General features: G+C 36.0%; 6 protein-coding genes across 6 annotated transcripts; 3 read left to right on the top strand and 3 right to left on the bottom strand.

Annotated features, from left to right (window-relative positions):
- Positions 1 to 307: 307 nt before the first annotated feature.
- FOBCDRAFT_262900 (uncharacterized protein) lies at positions 308 to 1,516 on the top strand. Its single transcript, XM_031189231.3, has 2 exons — positions 308 to 471; positions 580 to 1,516. The coding sequence occupies exons 1-2, from the start codon at positions 374 to 376 to the stop codon at positions 1,427 to 1,429; spliced, it is 948 nt and encodes a 315-aa protein (XP_031036496.2). The 5' UTR covers positions 308 to 373; the 3' UTR covers positions 1,430 to 1,516.
- A 389-nt stretch (positions 1,517 to 1,905) lies between these two features.
- On the bottom strand, positions 1,906 to 2,235 carry FOBCDRAFT_204784 (uncharacterized protein; the record flags this gene model as incomplete). Its single annotated transcript, XM_054706396.1, has 1 exon — positions 1,906 to 2,235. One exon carries the CDS (start codon positions 2,233 to 2,235, stop codon positions 1,906 to 1,908), a length of 330 nt encoding a protein of 109 aa, XP_054562371.1.
- Positions 2,236 to 2,316: 81 nt separating this feature from the next.
- FOBCDRAFT_251995 (glycoside hydrolase superfamily) lies at positions 2,317 to 5,242 on the bottom strand (the record flags this gene model as incomplete). Its single annotated transcript, XM_031189232.3, has 7 exons — positions 2,317 to 3,177; positions 3,230 to 3,465; positions 3,517 to 3,947; positions 4,009 to 4,312; positions 4,367 to 4,628; positions 4,680 to 5,055; positions 5,109 to 5,242. 7 exons carry the CDS (start codon positions 5,240 to 5,242, stop codon positions 2,422 to 2,424), a joined length of 2,499 nt encoding a protein of 832 aa, XP_031036497.2. The 3' UTR covers positions 2,317 to 2,421.
- Positions 5,243 to 5,850: 608 nt separating this feature from the next.
- FOBCDRAFT_187020 (general substrate transporter) lies at positions 5,851 to 7,955 on the top strand. Its single transcript, XM_031189233.3, has 4 exons — positions 5,851 to 5,990; positions 6,062 to 6,566; positions 6,622 to 7,595; positions 7,649 to 7,955. Exons 1-4 carry the CDS (start codon positions 5,946 to 5,948, stop codon positions 7,760 to 7,762), a joined length of 1,638 nt encoding a protein of 545 aa, XP_031036498.1. The 5' UTR covers positions 5,851 to 5,945; the 3' UTR covers positions 7,763 to 7,955.
- Positions 7,956 to 8,113: 158 nt separating this feature from the next.
- On the top strand, positions 8,114 to 10,596 carry FOBCDRAFT_228656 (fungal-specific transcription factor domain-containing protein). Its single transcript, XM_059609785.1, has 3 exons — positions 8,114 to 8,387; positions 8,442 to 8,640; positions 8,707 to 10,596. Exons 1-3 carry the CDS (start codon positions 8,375 to 8,377, stop codon positions 10,517 to 10,519), a joined length of 2,025 nt encoding a protein of 674 aa, XP_059467713.1. The 5' UTR covers positions 8,114 to 8,374; the 3' UTR covers positions 10,520 to 10,596.
- Positions 10,597 to 21,359: 10,763 nt separating this feature from the next.
- On the bottom strand, positions 21,360 to 23,560 carry FOBCDRAFT_277597 (amino acid/polyamine transporter I; the record flags this gene model as incomplete). The annotated part of the gene is made up of 13 exons (XM_054706394.2): positions 21,360 to 21,463; positions 21,514 to 21,551; positions 21,617 to 21,735; positions 21,799 to 21,893; positions 21,948 to 22,111; positions 22,162 to 22,209; positions 22,300 to 22,403; positions 22,457 to 22,780; positions 22,845 to 22,983; positions 23,052 to 23,081; positions 23,140 to 23,223; positions 23,276 to 23,378; positions 23,449 to 23,560. 13 exons carry the CDS (start codon positions 23,558 to 23,560, stop codon positions 21,360 to 21,362), a joined length of 1,464 nt encoding a protein of 487 aa, XP_054562369.2.
- Between the last annotated feature and the right edge of the window lie 298 nt (positions 23,561 to 23,858).

The following is a 23,858-nucleotide window of genomic DNA, read 5'->3' as shown; positions in this document are numbered from 1 at the left end:
AGATGAGGTACGCTCCGAAATTTCTTCGATTACTGTCAATTGCCTACCCCAGGTCCAGAACTCATCGAAATATGCGGGGATGGGTCTGTGCCCTCCTGCATAAGGTTGCTTTCGGGGGGGAGCATAATTTTGGCTTGGGGTTGCGGATCTAATTATTAGGATTAGCCGATAGGCTACTCGGGAATACGGCATTCTCACCTCATTTACCGCATAATAGCCGTCTCCATCGGCGGAAATGACTCGCGGCACATTTCCACCAAATGATGGAGCACTGCAAAGCCTCTTTTTATCATCACAGTGAGATCATTGCCTCGATACCGACCGGCCTTATCGACAATTGATAAAATATTGTAAATTCTTCTGAACTGCCGTCATGTCATCACGCTCGACTGCCATTGTCTCACACGGAGAGATTGATGCAAATGCTCTTGAAACATATGGCAAAGCTGGAGATGTGTTGCTTCGAATCGGGTATGTCAGACTCTAGTTAGACGGCGCATTGTCTTTCTGCTCCTTGTTTACCTACCTATCTATCTGAACCTTCGTCTGACAAGACACTGACAATTGTCATCCATCTAGAAACGGTGGTGCAGGTGCCACTGGCTTGGTCAAAGAACTTGCCCAAGACTACTTGGAGTCTCGACGCAAAGATGGCTTGATTGAGTGGATGTGTAACCACTCCCGCAACACGCAGCTAGCGCTACTAAAAGGGTTCATTGACTTTGCCTTGACTTATGAACGCGACCAGGAAGCTTTAGCTCAGGCTGAGGGATGGTCATATACGGCTGGATGCGTATTCCACGACCACTTTTGCCTAGCAGGCCCCCCCTTAGACCCTGCGGGACTGGCATCCGCAGACTCATTAACTGATGCCTTTGAGAAGATCGCTGCCTCGGGCTGCCTCTTCCACAGCCGTGCCGACCATTCCGCCACTATGTGGAAAGAACGCGAAATTTGGTCTTTGACTGGCCGAGAGCCATGGGAAGACCAAGCATCAACATCTTCCTGGTACAAGACAAGCTTACTATCACCACCAGAAGCTCTCAAAGGGGCCGATGCCGCTGGCGCCTACTTCCTGACTGATCGGTCAACAGTTTTGCGACAAACTGGACTTGGCACCATTTCCAATTCTACCATCTTCTTCGAACCAACTCAGCCAAGGGATATTCTGATAAACAGTTGCTATGCTTCATTCTCACCAGAGATGGCAGAAGCGGATACCCCCGTGGCGCATCACGTACGCGCTTTCTTCTTGTACCTTGTGTCGCCCCGAGGTCAAGCGGTGATTCGTAACTATGGCATTGCACAAACAGGATTGCCGCTGTTCGCTCCTGTCGAAGATGGCGTCGCATTGACGCGTTTGCGCGGAGGACGTCCAATTGGCGGCAAGTGGGTAAAGGACACCGAGTTAACCAAGGCGAGATTGTAAATGTAAATGGGTCAAAACGTGCTGCCTAGAACACATCCCATTATGACTTGGACTTTTGGTAGTTAATTATTATGCTTGCTGTGTCTCTCATTTGTTTTATTCGAACTTGCGAGAATACATAGAAAATGTTGCAGAAAGCCACTGGGTGAATGTTCCGAAAAATAGTCTTATTTTAAATGTTGCTTCATTTGTTGTCATGGATACACAACCTAGCCTTACTACCGCTGCAGCCATCCTTTAAATCTGGTATTTAATCTTCTACCTTATCTCAGAGAACTATTCTATTCTGCAGCGCAAACAAGCTTTCCTGTCCATTCTTCACTTGAGCTTGGGATATTCCAACCAGCTTGCCTTGGTTTCGATGAACATGTCAACACTTTCCTTGATGAAGATCCCGGTAAAAATTTGTAGTCACCAGCATCCACCGTTGAGTTGTTCGCTGACGTATCAGAATACGCAAATGCTTCCATTGTCAATTATACAGAACATGTCTTCTTTTCCCTTGCACCAAGTTCGACCTTGATGAAGTCGCGCAACTCTTTTTCAGGGAACCTGCCGATCCCGTCGGACCGTGCGACATAGATTTGGACACTTTCTCTGCCTCCGACTTTGCCTGCATTTTGGACCATGAAAGAGAGAATAGCAACAGGGGTGTTGGCGATGGACGATGTCGTCTTCGGAGGCTGAATCTCGACATCGGAGATAAAGGATGAATGGTAGCTCAGGCCATGACCGAAGGGAAACATGACCTCGCAATCAACCGCGTCATAGTGTTTGTACCCAACAAAAACACCTTCACCATACATTGTCTTGTTGTCCTCGTGACCCCAGTTGTTAGTTATTTAATTTTATACTTATAATTATTAACATTGCCATAGATAGCTATATAATTTAAATTTATATATAATTCAAGATAAGCTGCTGTATCTATATTAGTACCTACTAATATTATAATTTAAATTTTTGTTTTGGCTCTCCTTCTATCTCTCTTTTTAAAGGTATCTGTATTTTGGGACTCCAGATAACGTCTCACTTCCCCTAGCCTTTACAGTAACAACTTCGCCGGGCATGAGATCGATACAGTTGTCTTCCAAAGAGACGCCTGGTAGCTCCTCAAAGACCAAGCCTTTGGTGGGCTTGTTAGCCGTGAGCTGATAACCATCTGGCCCGACCTGAATCTCAACACCTCTATCGGAGAAGTCCAGATACTTGAGAGGTTGAGGCCAATCGACGTCTTGGGAAACACAAACGCCAGACTGCAGGACACTGACCGATATAACATGCGGCTCATCCTTTGCATTGTCAATCTGCCCAGTGAGGATATCAGTCGTACCATTCGGGACCAGGACAGTATTGGCCTTGACAATTTTATCCCTGATATCCCTGCCAGTCTTGATAGAAATGAAGCGAATCTCAACAGTGACAGTTACCTCCTGCTGCTTGCTGCTCGCAACCCAAACTTCAAATGAAGAAGTCTTCGCTGGCCTGGCATGCACTACACTCCAGTCGTGGTGTTGTCGTTGGACTCCGGCAGCGATGGGCTTGAGTGCTCGACGAATAGAATAGTAAGCTGGCTTCTTAGTGAGGAAGTAATCGACGATGGACCATGAGATGGCAGGCCAGCAATCGTTCATCTGCCAGACGAGAACACCGCCACATCGACGATCATCTCCCCATTGGCGACGCCAGCTGCGGTACGCAAAAGTCATGGCTTCGCTCTGGCAAACTTGCGTCAAGTATATGTGAGACTATTGGGGGGTTAGCTGGAGAACTTGGATTCTAGTAGATGCGCATGCATACCTCTAGATCTGGTAGAGGACGAAAGTTCTCCACTACGTAAGTAGCGATCCGTCGTTCGTGGCCGTCGGCCTTGTTGTGGAAGTCCATCATCTGAGACTGTGGGAAACGATCGCAATCTTCTGTGATGCAGTGCTTGATCGTTGACAAGGCTGGGAAAGCTTCCATGCCGAACTCGCTGTTGAATCTGCCACCCAACCTGTCAAAGACCTGATATTTCTCCTGTGTACCATGCCAAACTGTGGAGATGTTAGTAATTAAGCAGAAAGAAGATGAAACCAGTCACATACCATTCCATTGGTGGAGATCTCCAGTAGTCTTGTCTGCAGTGTCTTTACCTCCGGAAAATGGTGATCCAGGCCAGTAGATCATCCCTGGAGATACCTCATTGACCACCTCCGGTAAAAGATACTCGTAGTAGTACCGAGCAGGAAAAGAGGACTTGAGCCAAGAGGAAGGGTCCTTGTCGTCTGGATTGTACTCGAGACCTGCTTGCTCCTGCACCTGGTAATCCTCGTTATTGCCGGCGTAGATGACGATAGAAGGGTGGTGATGCAGTCGGCCAACGTTCTGCACTGCCTCCTCGCGAATCGACTTTATGAGTGATGGCCCTACAGGATAGTTACCGCACCCAAACATGAAGTCCTGCCAAACAAGGATGCCCATCTCATCACAACAGTCATAGAAAGCATCATCTTCGTAGATGCCACCGCCCCAAACTCTGAATTCCATCGTGTCAGTGATTCCATGTCAAGCACAAAAGCTCATAAATGATCTCTCACCTCGTCATGATCTGATTGCCTTCTATCATAAGCTTCAACCAATCTCGGTATTTGGCGGGAGTGATTCGAGGTAGGAGGTTGTCGGCGGGGATCCAGCACGAGCCGCCGCAGAATATGTCAATATTGTTAATCCTGAAGAAGAACGATTTTCCATGAGAGTCGCCTTTTTGAACAAGCTCACTTCGCCGGAAACCAGTCTTCTTGGTCTTTGCATCAAGCTTCTGGCTGTCTTTGACAATACTGACGCTCACGCTGTACTGAGGCTGATGGCCGTATCCAGCAGGGTACCACAGCTTGGGTTGATCTAATCGACGATTGTTAGAATTTGGACTGTGAAAACAAGCTTATGGTTTAGTACCTATAGCAAAAGGGACAACCAGACGGCCGTCAGAAGACTTGGCAGCTGTCGTAGTGTAAACGGCGTCGTCTTGAAAGTTGATGGAGACATTTGCCGTGTCATACAGCCCCTCAATGTCGACTTCTACCGTGCCCTGGATCTTTTCGAGATCTGTAGAGACAGTGTATTTGAGGAGGAAGTCATTGATGTGAGCAGATGACACTTCAAGCCAGACTGGTTTCCATGGACCGGCGGTGTTGAGCACTGGACCCCAGTCCCATCCCTGCATGTTTCTTTAGCAAAAGTTCTCTTGTCTTCCTTTCATTGTCCGTACCCAGTGGTATTGAGCCTTTCTCACAACCAAGCGTCCGGCCTCTCCATTGAAGAGTTCCCATCGATGATCAGGATATTGCTCTTTAATCTCTCGGGCCTTTAGTAGTGCACTGTCGAAGTCGATGCTCAACACGTTGGGCCCCTCATTCGAAAGCTTGTTAGTAACATCAACGCGATGGCTGAGGAACATGTTGTCGCTCTCGAGTATTATGACATCGTTGAGCTTGACTTGAGCAAAGGTATCAAGACCCTCGAAGACAAGATACACTGATCTACTGTTGGCAGACGGCGAGTCAAAAGTAGTGCGGTAAGTCCAAGCCGTCTCCCCAACCCACTCAACTTCGAGCTCATTCATATTGAGAAATGGGTCAGGAATGCTAGAGAGCTCATTGATCAGCACCTGGAAGAATGTAGAACGTTGTATACTAACATTCCGTTGTCAATCAAGTCGATATGGGCAACCGAGGGCACTCTGGCCACAGGCTTCCATGCATCATGGCCATCTGTCACTTTCTTGAATGACCACCCCTTCTCAAGCAGAGTTCTTTGTGCAATTGGAGGCATCATGATCAGGACAGCGAATATTGCTGGCTAGATTCGTTTGTCGATAAATACCAGTGCCAAAGATGTATGAATGGTCTTTGGCATTCGAATCGTGACAATGAAGTTGGATGCTGGGAGCAATGATATTTTTTAATGGCTTGTTTGTGAACTGCTTATAATACATTGCATGGTTGACTTTAATCATGGGGATGACCTGACTGGTGCCACCAATCTCCGTGCTAGTTTCCGAATTTTGGTACGGGACGTGGGCATTCATGAGCCGCGGAACGAGCTCTTCCGTCGCCGTTTCAGGCCATGGCCCGGGCTACTCACGCCATACCCCACAGAGCAACTACATCAACAATTAGCGCTATCGTATCAAATGCCACTTCACTGCTATTCGATCAGCAGCTCGGCAGGGACTAACACAGCCTTTCTTATTACCATTCAGTCTAGACCATGATTGGCCCCGCAACTCACATGGTGCGATCGGACTGTTGTATCATCGACATACCGGTATCCATATGATGCCGCGACAGTCCCATTTAATTAAAGTATAAAATGGGGATCTATTTATTTGTCTTTGCAGCATTTTCCCGAGCCTATGCTTGCGAGATAAGCCATCAATTACAATTTCTTCCATTCAACAATACCTCTTTAACAAGGCTCCTTTATTGACAACGTAATACCTGATATTGACAAACTAATCTTGGGGAACGCTGTAATGGAGGACAAGGTCCAGACACACATACACAATGAAGACGGCACGGTATGATTATTTCCTCGATGATATCCTCTCGGGTTTGTTCATATGATAGACGCTGATCCATTTCTTGACAGGACCTCAAAGAGGTGAAGGAGACCAAAGTGGTCGCGGGCAACGAAGCTTTCGCCAAAGCGATGATTGAGGATCCTCCCTCGGCATGGAGTCGGGGTCAGATCTTGATCTACTGCTTCTCTTTCGTCGGCTTCCTCTGCAGCACAATGAACGGTTACGATGGAAGCTTGATCAACAACCTCCTTCAGAACCCCTGGTTTCGAGATAAATACGGTGTTGAGAGCAGCGGCATCTGGGCAGGCATCGTCTCAGCCATGTACCAGATTGGAGGTGTTGTTGCGCTACCCTTTGTTGGTCCTGTTCTCGATGGCTTCGGTCGAAGAGTTGGAATGCTCTCTGGCTCTGTCATCATCGTTGTTGGTACCATCATTCAAGGCCTGTCCCACTCCTCCGGGCAGTTCATGGGAGGGCGTTTCTTGTTGGGCTTTGGCGTGTCACTCGCAGCCTCTGCAGGTCCCATGTACGTCATTGAGATTAACCATCCAGCTTACCGTGGACGTGTTGGAGGTAAGTAATTGTCCCATCGGTCGTCGTCTGCATCTCTGACATTTTTATGTACCAGCCATGTACAACACCTTATGGTTCTCAGGAGCTATCATCGCCGCCGGATCCGCTCGAGCTGGATTAAATACGGGAGGAGACTACTCGTGGCTGCTCATCACCTGGCTCCAAGCTCTGTGCTCTGGCCTCATCGTCATTTTTAGTCTGCTTCTACCCGAGTCTCCGCGATGGCTCTATGTCCACAACAAGAGAGAGGCTGCCGAAGCCATCTTGACACGATACCACGGCCACGGAAACTCAGAGTCACCGTGGGTCAAGCTTCAAATTGCCGAATATGAAGAGTCGTTGAACTTGGATGGCAGCGACAAGCGATGGTGGGACTACCGTGCTCTCTTTCGTGATAGAGCTGCTGTCTACCGTCTCTCCTGCAACTTGGCCATCTCCATCTTCAGCCAATGGGCAGGAAACGCCGTGCTTTCCTACTTTCTCGGTGCAGTGCTCGAGACGGCTGGGTACACTGGAACGATTGAGCAGGCCAACATCACGTTGCTCAACTATTGCCAACAGTTCATCTGGGCCATTCTCGGTGCTTGCCTCGTTGACAAGATCGGACGTCGTCCTCTTCTGCTGTTCTCCTTCTCCGCATGCACCGTCGTCTGGCTGGGCATGACCATCGCGTCGTCTGAATTCTCCAAGTCTTACGTAGGTACTGATGCGGATGGAAAGGCAATCTACTCCAATACTACTGCATCCAAGGCGGCTTTATCCATGGTATTCATCTTTGGCGCCGTCTTCTCGTTTGGAATCACACCCCTACAGGCTCTTTACCCTGTCGAAGTGCTCTCTTTCGAGATGCGTGCCAAGGGAATGGCCTTTTCCAACCTTGCTGTCAATGCCGCTGGCCTGCTGAACCAGTTTGCTTGGCCTGTTGCCATGAAGGAAATTGGTTGGAAGACATACATTATTTTTACCATCTGGGATCTTGTCCAAGTTGCTCTAATCTATGTCTTCATCCCCGAGACCAAAGGTCGAACTGTAAGTTGTCCCCAGCACCATATTTCAGTCCATTTAGCTAATTGAGTCCGTAGCTTGAAGAGCTTGATGAGATATTTGAGGCCGAAAGCCCGGTGAAAATGTCAACCCAGAAGAAAACAATTGCCATTGATAGTCAAGGTGCAGTTTTGAAGGTCGAGAAGGTCTGAGGCTTTTTGTGTTGTTTTATTGGGACGGTAGTGTTGTGTCTTGGAGGAACGGATTTATGCTAGTTGATGTGGTTTGAATGTGAGCGTTAAGGACTTTTGTAACAGGGCTTCTTTCTTCCTGTAGTATAGTGTGCTTTCAAGCGGGCTTGTCATATGTATGGTCTGACTATGAAAACCCGTTAATTAAAAAAAAGGATTTTGCATTATGTGTACAACTTACTGCTCTCGGGTAAGTGGAACGCCCCCCTGATGTAGATCCTTGTCGTAACCGAGGCTATAAGCAGATGACTAGTCCCAATCCAGGCACGGATGCTCTTGTACCGCTCCTGTTAAGGCTAACGACCTTCGCCCCTCAAACTCAGTCGATGTTGGAGTGCAGTTTCTTCCCCGGATTTTCAAAATCACCCCAGACACGTACAGTATGCAGCACTCCGCATTTGTACCACGTGCCTGTGATGAGATTGGACCACGCTCGTAAGACTTGCAATCTTGCCACTTCACGACTGATATTTACCGTCTCCTCACATCCAGGCTGGCAGCCTCATCTTCACGTTGTTCCCATCCAACCTATGCACGTAAAAGGCCCAGCGCTGCACCGCATCGGAGCCCATCATGTTCTGTACCTGTAAGTTTAGTTGTCTCAATCATAATCCCCTGACTGACTGTCATGTTTCACAAGTCCAGGGCACCGCTGAACCCTCTGACTCGGGTACACTTAAAGAATCAAAGCCCACGCGAGGTCTGCACGCATGCGGCAACTGTAAGCGTCGAAAGATACGCTGCGATGGCCGACAGCCTTGTAACCAATGCGAGTCGAGGGATTTACAGGCAAGATGCGTCTACACCCAACAGATCCAACGTGTTGTGCCTTCAAAAAGGTCTGCATTTTACTCGAATCGACAAGAGCTGTGCTGTCCGTGATGTGAATCTAACAATCGTGACAGAACACTTGAAAGCTTGTCCAAAAGCCTCAAAGAACGTGACGCCATTTTGAGCCGCCTTTTCCCCAATCACAATATTTCAGACCTGGCTTCATTATCGGTCCAGGAACTGCGTGAAGCCGTGTTACATGGAGGTTCGACTGATAAAGTCCTACCATCTCCCACTGACAGCACCCCTCAAAAGTCTGTTACTCAGGACTCGCAATGGGACGAAGACCGACGTGAGCGAGACCCGTTGCCTGCTGAGGCTGATGATGTCAACGCCTTGTCACTGCCGTTCGACCGACAGGCCTCCTATCTCGGCATTTCATCCATCAGAGCGGCGCTTGCAGCCATGCTTCAAGTACGGCCTCAGCTACGTGGCTTGCTAGCCTCTCGCCAGGCAAACATGAACAACATTACCAAACACGATGAGGCTCAGCCTTGTTATCACCCCTCTCAGCCCTTGTTGGAATATCCTCGCATAAAATGGAGCAGCAAAGGACAGGCACTGGTTGATGCATACTTCCAGCGCATCCATATCTTCACCCCGATGCTTGATGAAACCTCGTTTAGAACGAATTATCTGAGTAGTCAACGTCAGGATTCGCCTTGGCTGGCTCTCTTAAATATGGTCTTGGCCATGGGCAGCATCGTAGCTAGCAAGTCAGGCGATCGAGACCACTGCAAGTACTACACTGAGGCCATGAGACACCTCGACCTCAGCGCCTTTGGCAGCAGTCGCATCGAAACGTTGCAGGCCCTTGCTCTTGCCGGAGGTTACTATCTTCACTACATCAACCGACCCAATAGAGGCAATGCTATTCTTGGTGCGGCCTTTCGGATGGCGAGTGCACTTGGTTTCCATCGAGAGCCTTCGGAACAGGACGGGGAAGGCGATCAATCTGAAGCAGCAGAAGTGAGGCGACGAACTTGGTGGTCTTTGGTCTGCCTGGATACTTGGACAACAACAACGCTCGGTCGGCCCTCCTTCGGCCGTTTCTCTCCTTCGATTGATATAGAACTACCTAAGCTTCGCATTGACGGAGAAGATGGTTTTGGGCAAGATATGGGGATGACAACCCTAGTTGAGAACATTCGGTTTTGCAGGATTGCGACTGAGATACAGGACAGCTTAGCCGTGACTCCTGTTCTCAACCCTGCAGACCGCGATCGTTTTGATGAGTCCTTGATCAATTGGCATACCCACTTACCTTCCGTTCTTTCTAATGACCAAAACTGCGACGAACCAGTTCATCTTGCTCGGTGCGTCATGAGATGGCGATACTGGAACTTGCGCATGCTTCTGTATCGCCCAGCACTCTTGGACGCTACAACTATGACTCAAATGGGCCATCAAGCTGACCACGATGCCATCGAGAAGTGCCAACAACTCTCCAAGATAGCCATTGAAGATATAGCAAAGACGTGGCTGAGTCATCAGATGTCAGGGTGGAACGCAGTATGGTTTCTTTACCAGGCCACTATGATACCGCTGCTGAGCATGCTATGGCAGCCTCAGAGCCCTGCTGTTGCTGAGTGGCGTGACCAGGTCCAGACAGCTCTCAGGCTTTTTGAGGAGATGCATGATTGGTCACTGACTGCTCGCTGCAGCAAAGGAGTCGTGAGCCAAATATTTGAAGCCAGTTGCGAATTGATGTGCCAAGGAGAGCAGTCTTGTCTTGAACCTGATATGAATAACAGTAAGTGCTTAGATCAAGACTCATACTTATGGGCAGATGGATTGGAGGTGGATGATGTATTGAATATGCTGTGTCAAGATTGGTCATGGGATACAAATTGCACCTGGACTGAAGATGGATTCGTTGATGCATGATAGTAATATGTAGTTACCAGCAAGAATAAGACAACCCGTCTTTAACCACATGCAGATGCCAACGAGACGGCTGTTCGTGGCGTCAGTAAAGATTGCAATTATATTATAGACCAAGGCATGGGCCTTTTCTTGTGAGACGTACTACATTATAGTTATTGTATTATTAATCCAATGAAGCCAATACACTTTTTGATAGGTATAATTTCCCTCTGAACTCTTATTTTTATGCCCATAGATGATTGATGACGCTCCTAAAAGTATAAATATGGTTTTCGTGGTATGTTACCTAAGAGTGATTTGCCCAGGACCCGAGTTGAAGCCCGGCTTCGAATTAACTGCCGAAGTTGGTAAATGCCAAAGACTAGTCCTGATTTCAAGGCAGATGGGCTATGAGACATGCTTGGCACCGTATAACCTCAATTCTGTGGCGGGAGACAGCGCTCTGAGAGAAGGTTCACATGCTTATCTGATGTGTTCAGGAAGTTTAGCGTGTAATTCTTGACCAGGTTTAGCCGAGGGGCCGATTACAACGGTTTCGATACGGCTCACTATGCACTGTGGTGAGCCACACCAGCAAGAAAAAAATGGTCCGTGCTCAAATACTTTGTGAAGAAAGTTAGGCGGCCTCTGATTTTGGTCGGGACTGTAATATTACAGATTGACTACTAGGAATAAACAGACTGTAGAGTGCCGATTTTTAACTACACGCGAAGGGATCAGAAGAATTATTATTAGTTAGGAGAAAATTCGTGGTGGAAACTGCCTGTTATGGCGGACCCAATAGGGGCCGAGATTATAGTAGAGCAGGATAATGCCCCCTTTTCGATGCCAAAGAGACTAAGTCAAATAGTAAGGCTAATAAGTCAGGTCTGAGATGTTATATAATAATTAGAAGATACTACTAAAGAAATATAAAAAACTACCTGGCAGATAATATAAAATATACTAGCTAAAGAATAAATTAATTAACTAATTAAAACCTAAAAGAGTAGTAGCAGTGGTATATAATAGTAGATTTTTTAACTATAGTAAACTTAAGCCGTGTTAGGTTTATTATTAGCAGATTATATAGGGCATGGTATTAAGTATTATTAAAGTATTATATCTCTTAATAGTAGATTTAATATATATTAGGCTTAATCAATATAAAGAAGGTTTATTAATAGCTAATTATAATAAACCCTGCAGTTATATTATATATACCTTATATTTTTTAACTTATTACTAAAGACCTTTAATATAATTATACTCTTAATTATAATTACCTATATAGGATTATAACCTTAAGTATAATCTTACTATAGGGATTATAATTATAATTATGATTATATAATTATTACCTTTAGTATATAATTTATATTTATTTATATTTTTATAGATTTTAACTTACTAGCTATTAATAAAACTTTTTTATATTAATTAAGTCTAATATATATTAAATCTACTATTAAGAGATATAATACTTTAATAATACTTAGTATAACTTAGTTTACTATAGTTAGAAACCTACTATTATATTAATAAGCTAAGTTTTATTTATTACTAAAGAAGTATATATATATATTATAAGGTATATATATTAAATAAAGTTAATTTACTTTTATTTATATTATTTAATATATAAGTTAAATAATATATATTTAACTTATATAAGGTAAGGAAATATTATTAAAGGAAAAAAGTAAATATATATTCTTATATATATTAAAATATAATAAATTATAATATAATCTCTCCCCTCTCTAGAGTCTTATCCTTAAGGCCTAGAAGTAACTAAGTATAGAATTTATATATATTTTTAAACTTATTCTTATAAATATTTTTTTATATTAAAAATATATTTTATTATATTTCTAAGTATATTAAGTATCTTAAAGTAACTTCTAAGCTTTATAAAGATATTTCTAGCTTAATTTATAAATTTAATTTTAAAATATCTTATTATTTTACTTATTTTTAGGCTAATTATTCTTAATATATAGTTTTAAAAGGTAAATAATAAAATAATCTTTATATATTTAAGAAGTATATTAATTATAATTTTAATAATATAACTTCTTAAGCTTATATATTTATTTATTTTTCGTATTTATTTTTATTAATTTCTTATAGTTATATAGGTATTATATAAAAAGGATTATATTAATAAGTAAAAAAAGCAGGCTAAAGCTAATCTTTAAGAGGCCTATATTTATCTTTAGTAATTATATTATTAAGAAAAGTATTTTTATAAAAAGGCTATAAAAATAATATATTATAATTATAAGGATTTAAATAAGCTAAAAATATTGAAAAAATTAAAAATTAGCTAGTTATTAGGCTATTAAACATTTTATTTTAAATAATATTTAATTATTAGAAAATTAGAAAATTATTAATTAAAATATTATATTTAATTTTTTCTTCCTTAATATTAATAAAACTCCTTTAGGAGTTATTAGATATTAATAAGGTATTTAAGTAATTTTTAGTCTTTTTACTTTTATAAGTTTATTATTTATTTTAACTTATATTATATTTTCTATTAATTTAAATAATAAAATACAAAAAATTAAATAAATCCTAACTTTTAATAGTAAGTCTAATTTATAATTATTTCTTAAGATGTTTTTAATAATTTTATAAAATCTAATATATTTAAAATCTAATATATTATATCTTCCTTTAAAAAGGTATGGCTTTTTATTTTTCTATAATTATAATATTATTATATTTACTTTCTTATAAATTCTAATTTTATTTAAAGTTTATTATATAAATATTTTAAGTTATTACTTTTAATAATTATTATAAGGTTTATAATTTTAAGTTTTTATATATTATAATATATATTTAATATAAATCTAAAATTGATATAAGCTAATATAACCCTTATTTATATTAATAATATACTAATATTTAGTTAATTTATTAAATTTATTATATATTATATCTTATAACTTATTTAACCCTCTTTATATTATTAATACTAATATTATAACTTTAAGTTTTTAACTTTAAGTAATTTAACTTATATAAAACTTAATATATTTTCTTCCTATAAAACACTATAATTACCCCTCTTATATCCTTACTAGGGCTTGGCTTTTTCTAGTACCCTCTTAGCCTGCCCTTGGATGGCCTTGAGCTACTTGTTATATAAGTTGCTGCAAAGGGCCTTAATAAATTTCCTCTCCCTGCGGCTTGGATTTGCCCCTCTGACTAGTTTCCCCTTTAGCTTGTTAAGTTTCTTATCTTGGAATTAAGGAAGGCTTTTTTAATAGGAGGGTGGGGGTTATAGAGAGGGTATATAAGTAGGAGGATCTTATAACTAAAGGCCGCCAGCCTAATATGGCTAGTATTATCCTTATATAACTAAGCCTTTTTGATTTTTATTATTATATTATAAAGCTTATTATAACTATCTTTCTTAATAGCTTAATTAATTATATTAATTATATTATAGCCTTTTATTAGATAAGGCTTATTAGGATTAAGTATTTATAGGCTTCTTTTAATAGGTATTATTATAGTATAGCTATAATATTATTAGTAGTTATAATTAAAAGGTATTTAAATTAAATTACTTATTATATAATAGATAATTTAAGTATAATATCCTTTAAAGTAGGTTATAAGAAGAAGATTAAGGCTAGCTAAAAAGTAAATAAGGCTTTCTAGCTAGGTTATTTATAGCTAGGTTTAGGCTATAATTAAGGCAGCTAATTATAATAATATTAACTTAATAAAGCTTTGCCTACTAAGAGGTAATAAATATTTAAATTATATTAGACTTAAGAAATACTTAGATATATTATTTAAGGCTAACTTATAAATTTAAAAAAAGGAAATAAGCTAATATAAGCTTTATACTTTTATAATAAGTAGTATTATATATTAACTAAGTATATAATAACTTCTTAACTTAATTATCTTATTTATAATTAATATAATATTAAAAATACTATTTTAATACTTAACTTATTTATTTTATTTACTTATTTACTTAGGGCTTAAATATTATAATTAATTAATAATTTAATCTAAATAGTATTATAAATACTTATTAAAACTTAATTATAAATATATATCTTTTAGCTAAAAGGATTTCTATAAGTAGCTTATATATATTAATAATATTTATATAAAAAATATAAGTAAATTCTTTATATTTATTACCTCTTTATAAGATAGGTAATATAAGAACTTTATAAGTTAATTTATTATAATTAAATCTTATAATTATTATATTATTAATAGTAATTATAATTCTTTATATAATTTATATTATTATAACTTAGTTTTTATATAAAGGTTATATTATTTAATTATTTTCTTTTTTAAAATCTTATAGCCTTATTATAATAATTTTTAAGGGTTTAGGAACTTTTTAATATCTACTTAGTAAATATAAATAAAATTCTTAAATAAATTCTTAACTTTTTCTTAGAATTTCTTTAATTCTTTTTACTTATATCTATCTTAATATTATTATTTTCTAAGTAAATTAAGATTAATATTTATTATTTTTTTTAGTATTTATTATCTTATCTTAATAATATTAATATTATAATTTAATTATTAACTAATTATATTTACTTTAGTATTTTCTAATTTAATTTAATAAATAATTATAAAATTAAATATATATAAGAATTTTATATAATATAATTATTATTAATTAAGTTTATAAATTATAATAAAACTTAATATAATATAATTAATAAGTAAGTATATTAAATAAGTATATATATTAAAATTCTAAGTCTTTAATTTTTAAATCTATTTTAAAATATACTAAATTATCTAATTAACTAAAACTACTTATTATACTCTTCCCTAGAGGTCTTAATTACTACCTAATAGGTCCTTATATTATGCCTGGCCTTATTATATATACTATAGTACTAAATACCTAGTCTAATAAACCTTCCTTAATTACTACTTCTTAATAATTTAGCTATTATTTATATATTAATATCTATCTAATTATTTACTTATAATATGTTTTATATAATTATTATCCCTCCTTTCTATAATTTAATTCTTTTTGCCCTTTAGTACTAACTTAATATCCTATTATATCTTAAAGGTTTTAGTTTTTAGCTCTTAATAGTATATTCTTATATATTAATAAAGTTAATAAGTAAGCGCTCTAGATAAGTTAGTACTTTAAATAAGTAAGTGCTTTAGCTTAACCTATATCTTAAAAGCTAACTTTTAAAAGGTAATATAAAATTAAAGCTAAGCTTAAAATAGCTAAAACTTTAAAGTTATATATTTAATTATATAAAAAAGCTATATTATTATTAAAAGAATTCTAACTAATTTATTTATAGTTAGTATAAAAAAGAATTATTTATACTATATAAATAAGCTTTACTATATAAAATAAAATAGCTAAAAATCTAAAAAAATATTTTTATATAACTTATGGCTATTTATATTATGATTTGTGCCCGTAACAGCGCTGTAAGGCTTCTATAAGGCAGCTGTAGCACACCCATAATTGCTTACATAGCGATTATGGCCCGATCTTTTGCCCTGTGGTTTAACGGCTTATATAACCATTACAATTTAAATATAACACTATTTTCTCTGGATCTTTAGCTAATTTATTTAAGGTAGCTAGGTAATACAGGGTAGGCGACTTTTAGCTATATAGTGCACTAAAGTGCTTACTTATCTGGAGCGCTTACTTATTAACTATGTTATAGCTATTATTTCTTTTATAAAAGATTTTAAGGCTCCTAATATTAACTTTAGGGAGCTATTATAATAATATTTAATTTATTTACTAAGGTATTTAAACTAAGATTAAATCTTAATAACTATCTTTAGGGTCTTTAAAGCCTAGAGTATTAATAATTAAATAGCCTCCTTAGGAGCTATTAGGGTCTATAGCTATATATTAAGCTTTAAGATTATAATTTCTGGGTTAAGAGAAGTAAGCCTAGCTCCTTTAAAACCCCCCTAGATATTACTTTTTATAAAAATAGGTTTAAATATAATATAAAAAGTAAAAAAGAACTTAGTCTTAGATATATAAGTTATAAAGTATCTAATTAAATACTTTATTTCTTAACTATAAGCCTATTTTAATAGCCTAAAATACCTAATATTAAGAGGCTAAAGTAAATAAGATATATAAGTAGGTATATAAAGTATAATAATCTTATTCTCCTTATAATATCTCTTAAAATTAGTTAAGTAGTAGTTTTTATAATTATTAAGAATTAGGAGATAATAAGAATTAATTAATTAGTTAATTATAAAATTATTAAAGTATTTTAACTACTTAAGACCTAGCTTATTATTTATCTACTTATTTTAGCTTATTATAATAACCTAGTTAAATAGGACATTACTTTCTTAGTATTAATTAATAAGGTAATATTAGCCTAAATTAATTATATAATAGCTTAACTTTTTATATTAATTACCTAAATTATAGTAATATATTTATAATTTCTAGGCTATATTAATTTTAGTCTTTCTTATTATTTTAAGCTTATAATTATTATTTTAGCTATTATAAGGCCTATTATAAAGCTAGTCTTATTAAAGTTTTAAATATTATTTAATTAGATTTTGTACTTTATAATTATATTTTAAATAAGCTTAAACTAATTATAAATAATAATTAGATTTATATATTTAGCTTTCTAATAGTTATATCTCTAAAATAAATATATATTTAGCTTTAATTATTACTTTATAAAGTTATAAGCCTAGCACTTATTAATAGGTAATATATTATAATTAGTTAATAGAGAATTAATTATATCTTTAATAAAACATAGCTATAATAAGAATCCTTATAAATCTAAGTTAAGGAGGAAATAAATTATTATCTCTTCTTTTAAATTAGTTAGTCTTTATGACTTTAGTATTTAATTACTTTATAATTAAATACTATTATAATAGTAATATAAAGTCTTAAAGGGCACCTTATAGTTTATTACAGCCTATTATAGACTTAGTTTTAGGTTATTTTAAAAAGCCTAAAGGGCAAGAAGGATTTTAGCTTCATTTAATAATTAAGGTATACTTAGTTATTAAGAAGTATCTAATTAGATAAAAATATTATAAGGTAAGGGATTTTTAACCTATATACTTAAATAACTTATATGCTTATTAATTATATTAGACCTACTACTAAAAGTTAGGCTTTATTTAATTTTTTATATTTTACTACTTAAATTAATAAAAAATATAATATAAGTTAAAATAAATAATAAACCTACTAAGGTTAATAAACTAGAAATATAAGAAGTAAAGGAAATTAGGGATATATAAAAAATTAATAAATAAATAATATACTTAATTAAGTAAAAAGACTACCTAGAAAATAAAAATATATAAGAACTACCTAAATACCTTATAAATACCTAATAACTCCTAAGGAACTTCTATTACTATTAAATAAAGGAAAAGCATTAAGAAAATTATTACCTAAACTAAAAGTAAATTAGTTAACATTATTAAGAATATAATTTACTTAAAGAACTTAAAGTAAGATATCTTTATATATATTTAAACCAGATAGGATTATATCTTATTAATTTACTTCCTAGAGGCTATAATAAGTAGTCTTAAAATACTTTACCTTTATATAATTCTAAATTTTATAAATCCCTAATAAATAACTAGCAGCTAAAGCTAAATAAGTCTATAATAATATTATTTCTTTATAAAGTTTTAAAAAATCTTTACTTACTTTATCTTTATTATTTTCTAGTTTTTTTTTTTTTATTTTATTAAATTTATAACTATTATAATTAATAAAAGATTTATTATAACCTTAATGGCTATATTATATATATCTTATAAGAACTTATATAAGGCATTAGCCCCTTAATAGCTATAAACTAATTAGAGCTAAATTACCTTGCAGATAAGATTATAATACTCTAGGAGCTACTATAATCCAGGATTACTATAATCTAACTGCCTTAGTAATCCCCCTAAATTACCTTTAGTATATAAACTATATTTATTAGTACTTTTATAAATTTTAACTTATTAGCTATTAATAAAACTTCTTTATATTAATTAAGCCTAATATATATTAAATCTATTATTAAGAGATATAATATTATAATAAGCTTAGTTATATACCTTATATAATCTACTAATAATAAACTTAGTATAGCTTAATTTATTTATAGTTAAAAACTAATTATTATAAGATTAATAAAAATAATATATAATAACTTATAAGAAGATATAATATAAATACTATTATAAGATTTCTTAGCTTAAATATACTTATTATAGTAAGTAAAATTTATAAATATTAAATATTTCTTACCTACTTAAAAATAATAAATATTAGGCATATTAGCTTCTTTATTAGTAAACTTAATAAAAAGTATAAGTATTTAGATTTTATAATTCTTATAAGATAACTACTTAGATATATAGTTAGATATTATATAATATAATAATAAAAGCTTTAAGTTAGGCCTTATTAAAAGAAGACTAATATTAGTTAAGATAATAAGCCTTAAGGATAAAGCCACTAGAGAGGAGAGATTGTATTATAACCCTAGTAATTATATTATATATACCTTATAAAAATCCTACCTTAAGTAATTAATTAAATAAGAACTAATAAGTATAAGAATAATAGCACTTTAAGATTATATTATTTTAAGATTAATAGCAACCTTATATTATATTATTTTTATATAAATATTATTAGTATATAAAATATATTTATTAATACTTTTATAAAGCTTAGCTTATTAACTATTAATAAAGTATTTTTATATTAATAAGCCTAATATATATTACTTAATTATTAAGAGATATAATACTTTATATTACTTAGTATTATGCCTTATATTATCTATAAATATAAACCTAGTATAGACTAATTTACCTATTTAGAAAACTAATTATTATATTAATAGTAAGCTTAAAATCCAGAGGATAACTAAGATATTAATATACTATATAATATAGTTATATATTATATTATATATAAGAATAAGTAAAGTAAAAATAATAATTCTTAATTAAATAAAAGTAAATTTATAAAGAGAAAGGAAATTATTAAATAAAGTTAATAAATATTTAGAAAAAAATTAACTTAGCTCTGCCTAATAAATATACTTAGCTATTATATAACTAACTATTATAAAAGGAAGTTAATATATTAATATAACTTAGGACTAAAATAATATAACTAAATAGCTACTTATATTAAATTAGAGTAATAATAATTAATAAATACCTATATAGGTAAGTAAAAGAAATAATAAAGTATTTCCTCTTTTAATATATAAAATAAATAGTATAATATAAGGAGATAATACTTTAATATATAGAGGAAAAATATAATAACCTCTCTTTTTATTTAAAAGGTAAACCTATATTAAATAAATAAAAATAAATACTAAATATAAAAGTAATATAAGCTATAATTAGGTTTATAATTACTAAAAGTTACCTAGAATAAAAATAATAATAATATTACTATTAACTTATTAGCTATAAACTTATACCTACTAATAACTGCCTTATATAATTAGAAGTAGGCACTACTTTAGCTACTAAAGATAGGAAACTAAATACTTAGAGGAATTAGGCTTTAAGTTAACTTACTATTACTAATAATTATAGGGATTAAGGAGATAAGTAATAACTAGGCTAAAAAGAATAAAATAAGAACTATATAGGCTTAGTAAGATTAAGGTAATAACTAGTAAGATATATATATTTTTAACTTATAGAGCCCTCTAGGTAATAACTTATTAGGCGTAATAAACTTATATATATATATATATGTATAAAACTAGGTAATGCCTTTAGGGAAATATATTAATAGTATAATAGTTAAATAGGTATAAGAAAGTCTTATTGCTTTAATAAAGAAAGATTATAATAATAAATTATACTAGTAATAAAAGAATTTTAAGTAGTTATGCCGTGAAGAAGATAAATGCCTAAAGGAAGAATAAAAGAAGAACTATAAATATAATATAAATAATAACAGGAAGCCTATTCATATCGGCTTTGAGCATTAGAAGAAGTGGAAGCAACTCGATATTGCTAATAAGATTATCTATATTCCTCCTCCGTCGCGAGAAGCTTCACCAAATCCCCAAGAAGGCTTTTCTACGATACAAGCAGTTCAGCACAGCAAAAGCGCTTCTACAAGCGACTTCGTGATGCCACTGCAGCTGGCTTTTATCGAAGTCCTCTACAGGATATTCCTGCCGTGCCTTTAAGCGACGGTGTTAAGATTCTCCTCGGCAATTCACAACCTGAAGCTGCTTATGATTTACAGTCTCAAGCTGCTCGTAATAGCTTCACTTTTGGCGATTCTGATGACTCTGAAGATGACGAAGAAGACCCTGAATTTGTTGACCTTTCACAAGATATCCAGGAGCCCGAGCTGCCGCCGCTTCCACCGCCGCTGCCTTCCTTTGAGCAGGATTTTTCCTCCAGATATCATAGAATCATGAATATATTACGCCCTCAAAGGCACACCCAGTAACATATCATCATCCCTTTCCTGTTGGGTTAGAGGCAGGATCAGAAGTGAAGGCATCATGGAGCAAGGAATTGCAGCCAGACGGCTCCGCGGCCAAGTCACACATTTCCGGCCGCTACACCACAAAGAATATGCCTCGCATAATAAAATGCGTTTAGAGATAGCTTTAATACACTTCAATTAATTAACTGTAGCAATTTCAAATTGATAGCGATCAGTTTGGTATTTGTGGCTAGAGATTTCCCGTTTTTCCCACCTATTTCTCACCCATCGGCTGTCCCACGATTTTGACCTTGTCCCAGAATTTTGCCGCCCACTCTCTGAGTGGGGCTTCCGTTAGGTCAGATCTACAGGCAACTATTCTTCCATAATAACATAATGAAAACTACCTCTAAACATCCAGTCAAGAACAATAAACACAACCAATCCTGTAAAAAGAACAATAGCCCAATTCATATCCACTAATAACTTAATCAGCACTATTACAAGAGACAAAGTTAATTACACTTACAAAGATTATTAACAGTAATTGGCACATAAAGAGGAAAGCTGAATTAAATGTTAGATCGAGGCCGATTTATAACCAATTAAAAGAAGTAACATAAGTGACTTACAACAAGATGACAATCACAAGTGATGACCAGCACACAGCAGCTAGATTAATAACATAGCCAAATCGATAGAGCTTGAATTGCCGATCATCCGGGAGGATGCTGCGCCCTCGAATAAGAAGCTGGATGCGAATAAGTATAAATTTCAAGGAGCTCATCGAGCTACTAAGTAAGTTAATTCTTACCATCAAGATTGGGATCAAATATCCGAATTGAATAGCAACTCCGCTCAAGCTGGCCAGGATTTCGAAGGCATAGTCGCTCCCAAAAAGTACAAGTCCTGATAGGCGTCAGTATTAGGCACATGAGTTAAATGACCAGGTACGAGGTATACCAAATGCTAGCTCTGCGACGATATTAAGCATCAGCGCATTTAGCGGTGTCTGAGCTGTTTGATTGATATTGGCGAAGACGTTGGAAAAGGGCAAGGCACGATCGCAGGCCATACCCCACACAAGTCTAGACGAGGCTGTGTTGACACTAACAGTGACTAGGAAGCTATTATCCAGTGAGTAAGAAAATATTAGGAGTCAGAAATGGACGCTTACTTAAGAAGAACAATGACAAGAACTATAAGAGCGCTACCACCTGCAGAACTATCCAGAGTATCGATGAACCAGTTCAAGTAGGGGAAGATGCAGAGAAACGTCAGCCAGGATTATTCAACAAGTAGACAAGGTACCTACTCGAATTCCATATAAGCCTGCCAATCTCCAGCGCAGAAGGCCATAATAAGAGCGCCTATAAGAGATGTAATACCACTCAAGATCATAGAGTATACCATAGCTCGCTATTTATAACTGTTATTAGAACCTAAGACTTGAATATGGTAGAGAATCTTACCGGCGCGGTTTTTGGAGCATCCTGCATTTCCTCGGCAATATGAAGAATACCATCGGTCCCATATAATGCATAGATAGGTGTATAGAAACTCATAATACCTACCCATATAGAACTATGGTAACCGGAGTTATTCATAAATTGAGTAAAGACGAAACTGGCTGTTTGTTTCGGGGAGAGTGCAAGGAACGAGGCACCCCATGCTATACCGCCTCCTACCGTGATAATGCATCCTATGACGGCAATGACAGGCAGATGCTTCTGTGAAAAGCAGAAGACAAGGGAGAATACTGTCATAGCGACGTAAAGGAGGTATATATTCCAGCTCTAGTTATCCAGGTTCAGTGGGTGCACTATACAAGCGTTTGTTGCAATAGAAGAGTCAACTCACCTCTGGATGAAAGTCGGGATAGTGTAGCTCGATGATGGCCGCAGTGATCTGTGCACTATTCATAGAACATCCAGCTGCTGTAGTGATTTCTCCAATGAGAACGACCCACCCGACGAGGTATGATAGGAACCGACGAATACTGGAGAGAATGTGTTACAATGTTTTCTCTGGGCGAGGGGATTTTCACTTTTTGCTAGGGGATCGAACCTGTGGGGTGCAAGGTACTTGGTAAAAGCCCTGAAGAAGGAGCAAATTTTAGTAATATTATTATACAAGAGGCTGGAAGGCGACTTACTGCTGACCACCTGCATACGGCCACACTGAGCACAGCTCAGCCAACGAAGCCATTAAAAAGCCCTGTCCAATTGTAACGATAATCCTAGGACAGGGTCAGGATTTGTATAATTCGAAACGTTTCGGTGCGATCTTACGTCGAGTATATGAGCATCATGGGCCCGCCAATATCGTATACAGTTGAGTAAAGAACGATATTGCAGGTCCAGCTTGCCATCATAAGGACCTGATATGCGGTGGCTAGAGTAGTGAGGTCAAACAGCATTAGTGGAAGTTTCTTTAACACTGGAAAAAACTAATAAACTCGTACCTGTCCATGTATTGTATACACGATGAAGGGTTTCATGGGATTCACCCTGCTGGACTTCAGAGTCATCACCTTCATAAGGCGAAACATCCTTGTTTTTGGTGTCTGACGACATGTTCTAGGGTAGGATAGAATAGGCAGGAATTTTTGTTCGAGATGTGATGGGAGAAAATAAAGAACAGGCATCCCTAGCCATCTTGTACTGTATCTGAGATCTGTCCTCCTGCATAAGGATTCCGTTATCTGGAAAGGCCCAAGATTTGGGCACCGGGACAGATCTAAGCCTCATAGGGTAAAACAAGTTCTGAATGTGGGGAATGCTGGTCCAGAACCGCCATTGGAGTGCGAGGTCCTCATTTCAGCTTCCCTTTCTCGGCATGACAAGGGGCATCAGCACAGTGGAGGCATTGATA

The sequence above is a fragment of the Fusarium oxysporum genome, chromosome VIII (assembly GCF_013085055.1).
Source record: "Fusarium oxysporum Fo47 chromosome VIII, complete sequence".
Lineage (NCBI taxonomy): Eukaryota > Fungi > Ascomycota > Sordariomycetes > Hypocreales > Nectriaceae > Fusarium > Fusarium oxysporum.
The sequence above is the reverse complement of the archived record's forward strand: the minus strand, read 5'-3'. Positions and strand labels throughout refer to the sequence as shown.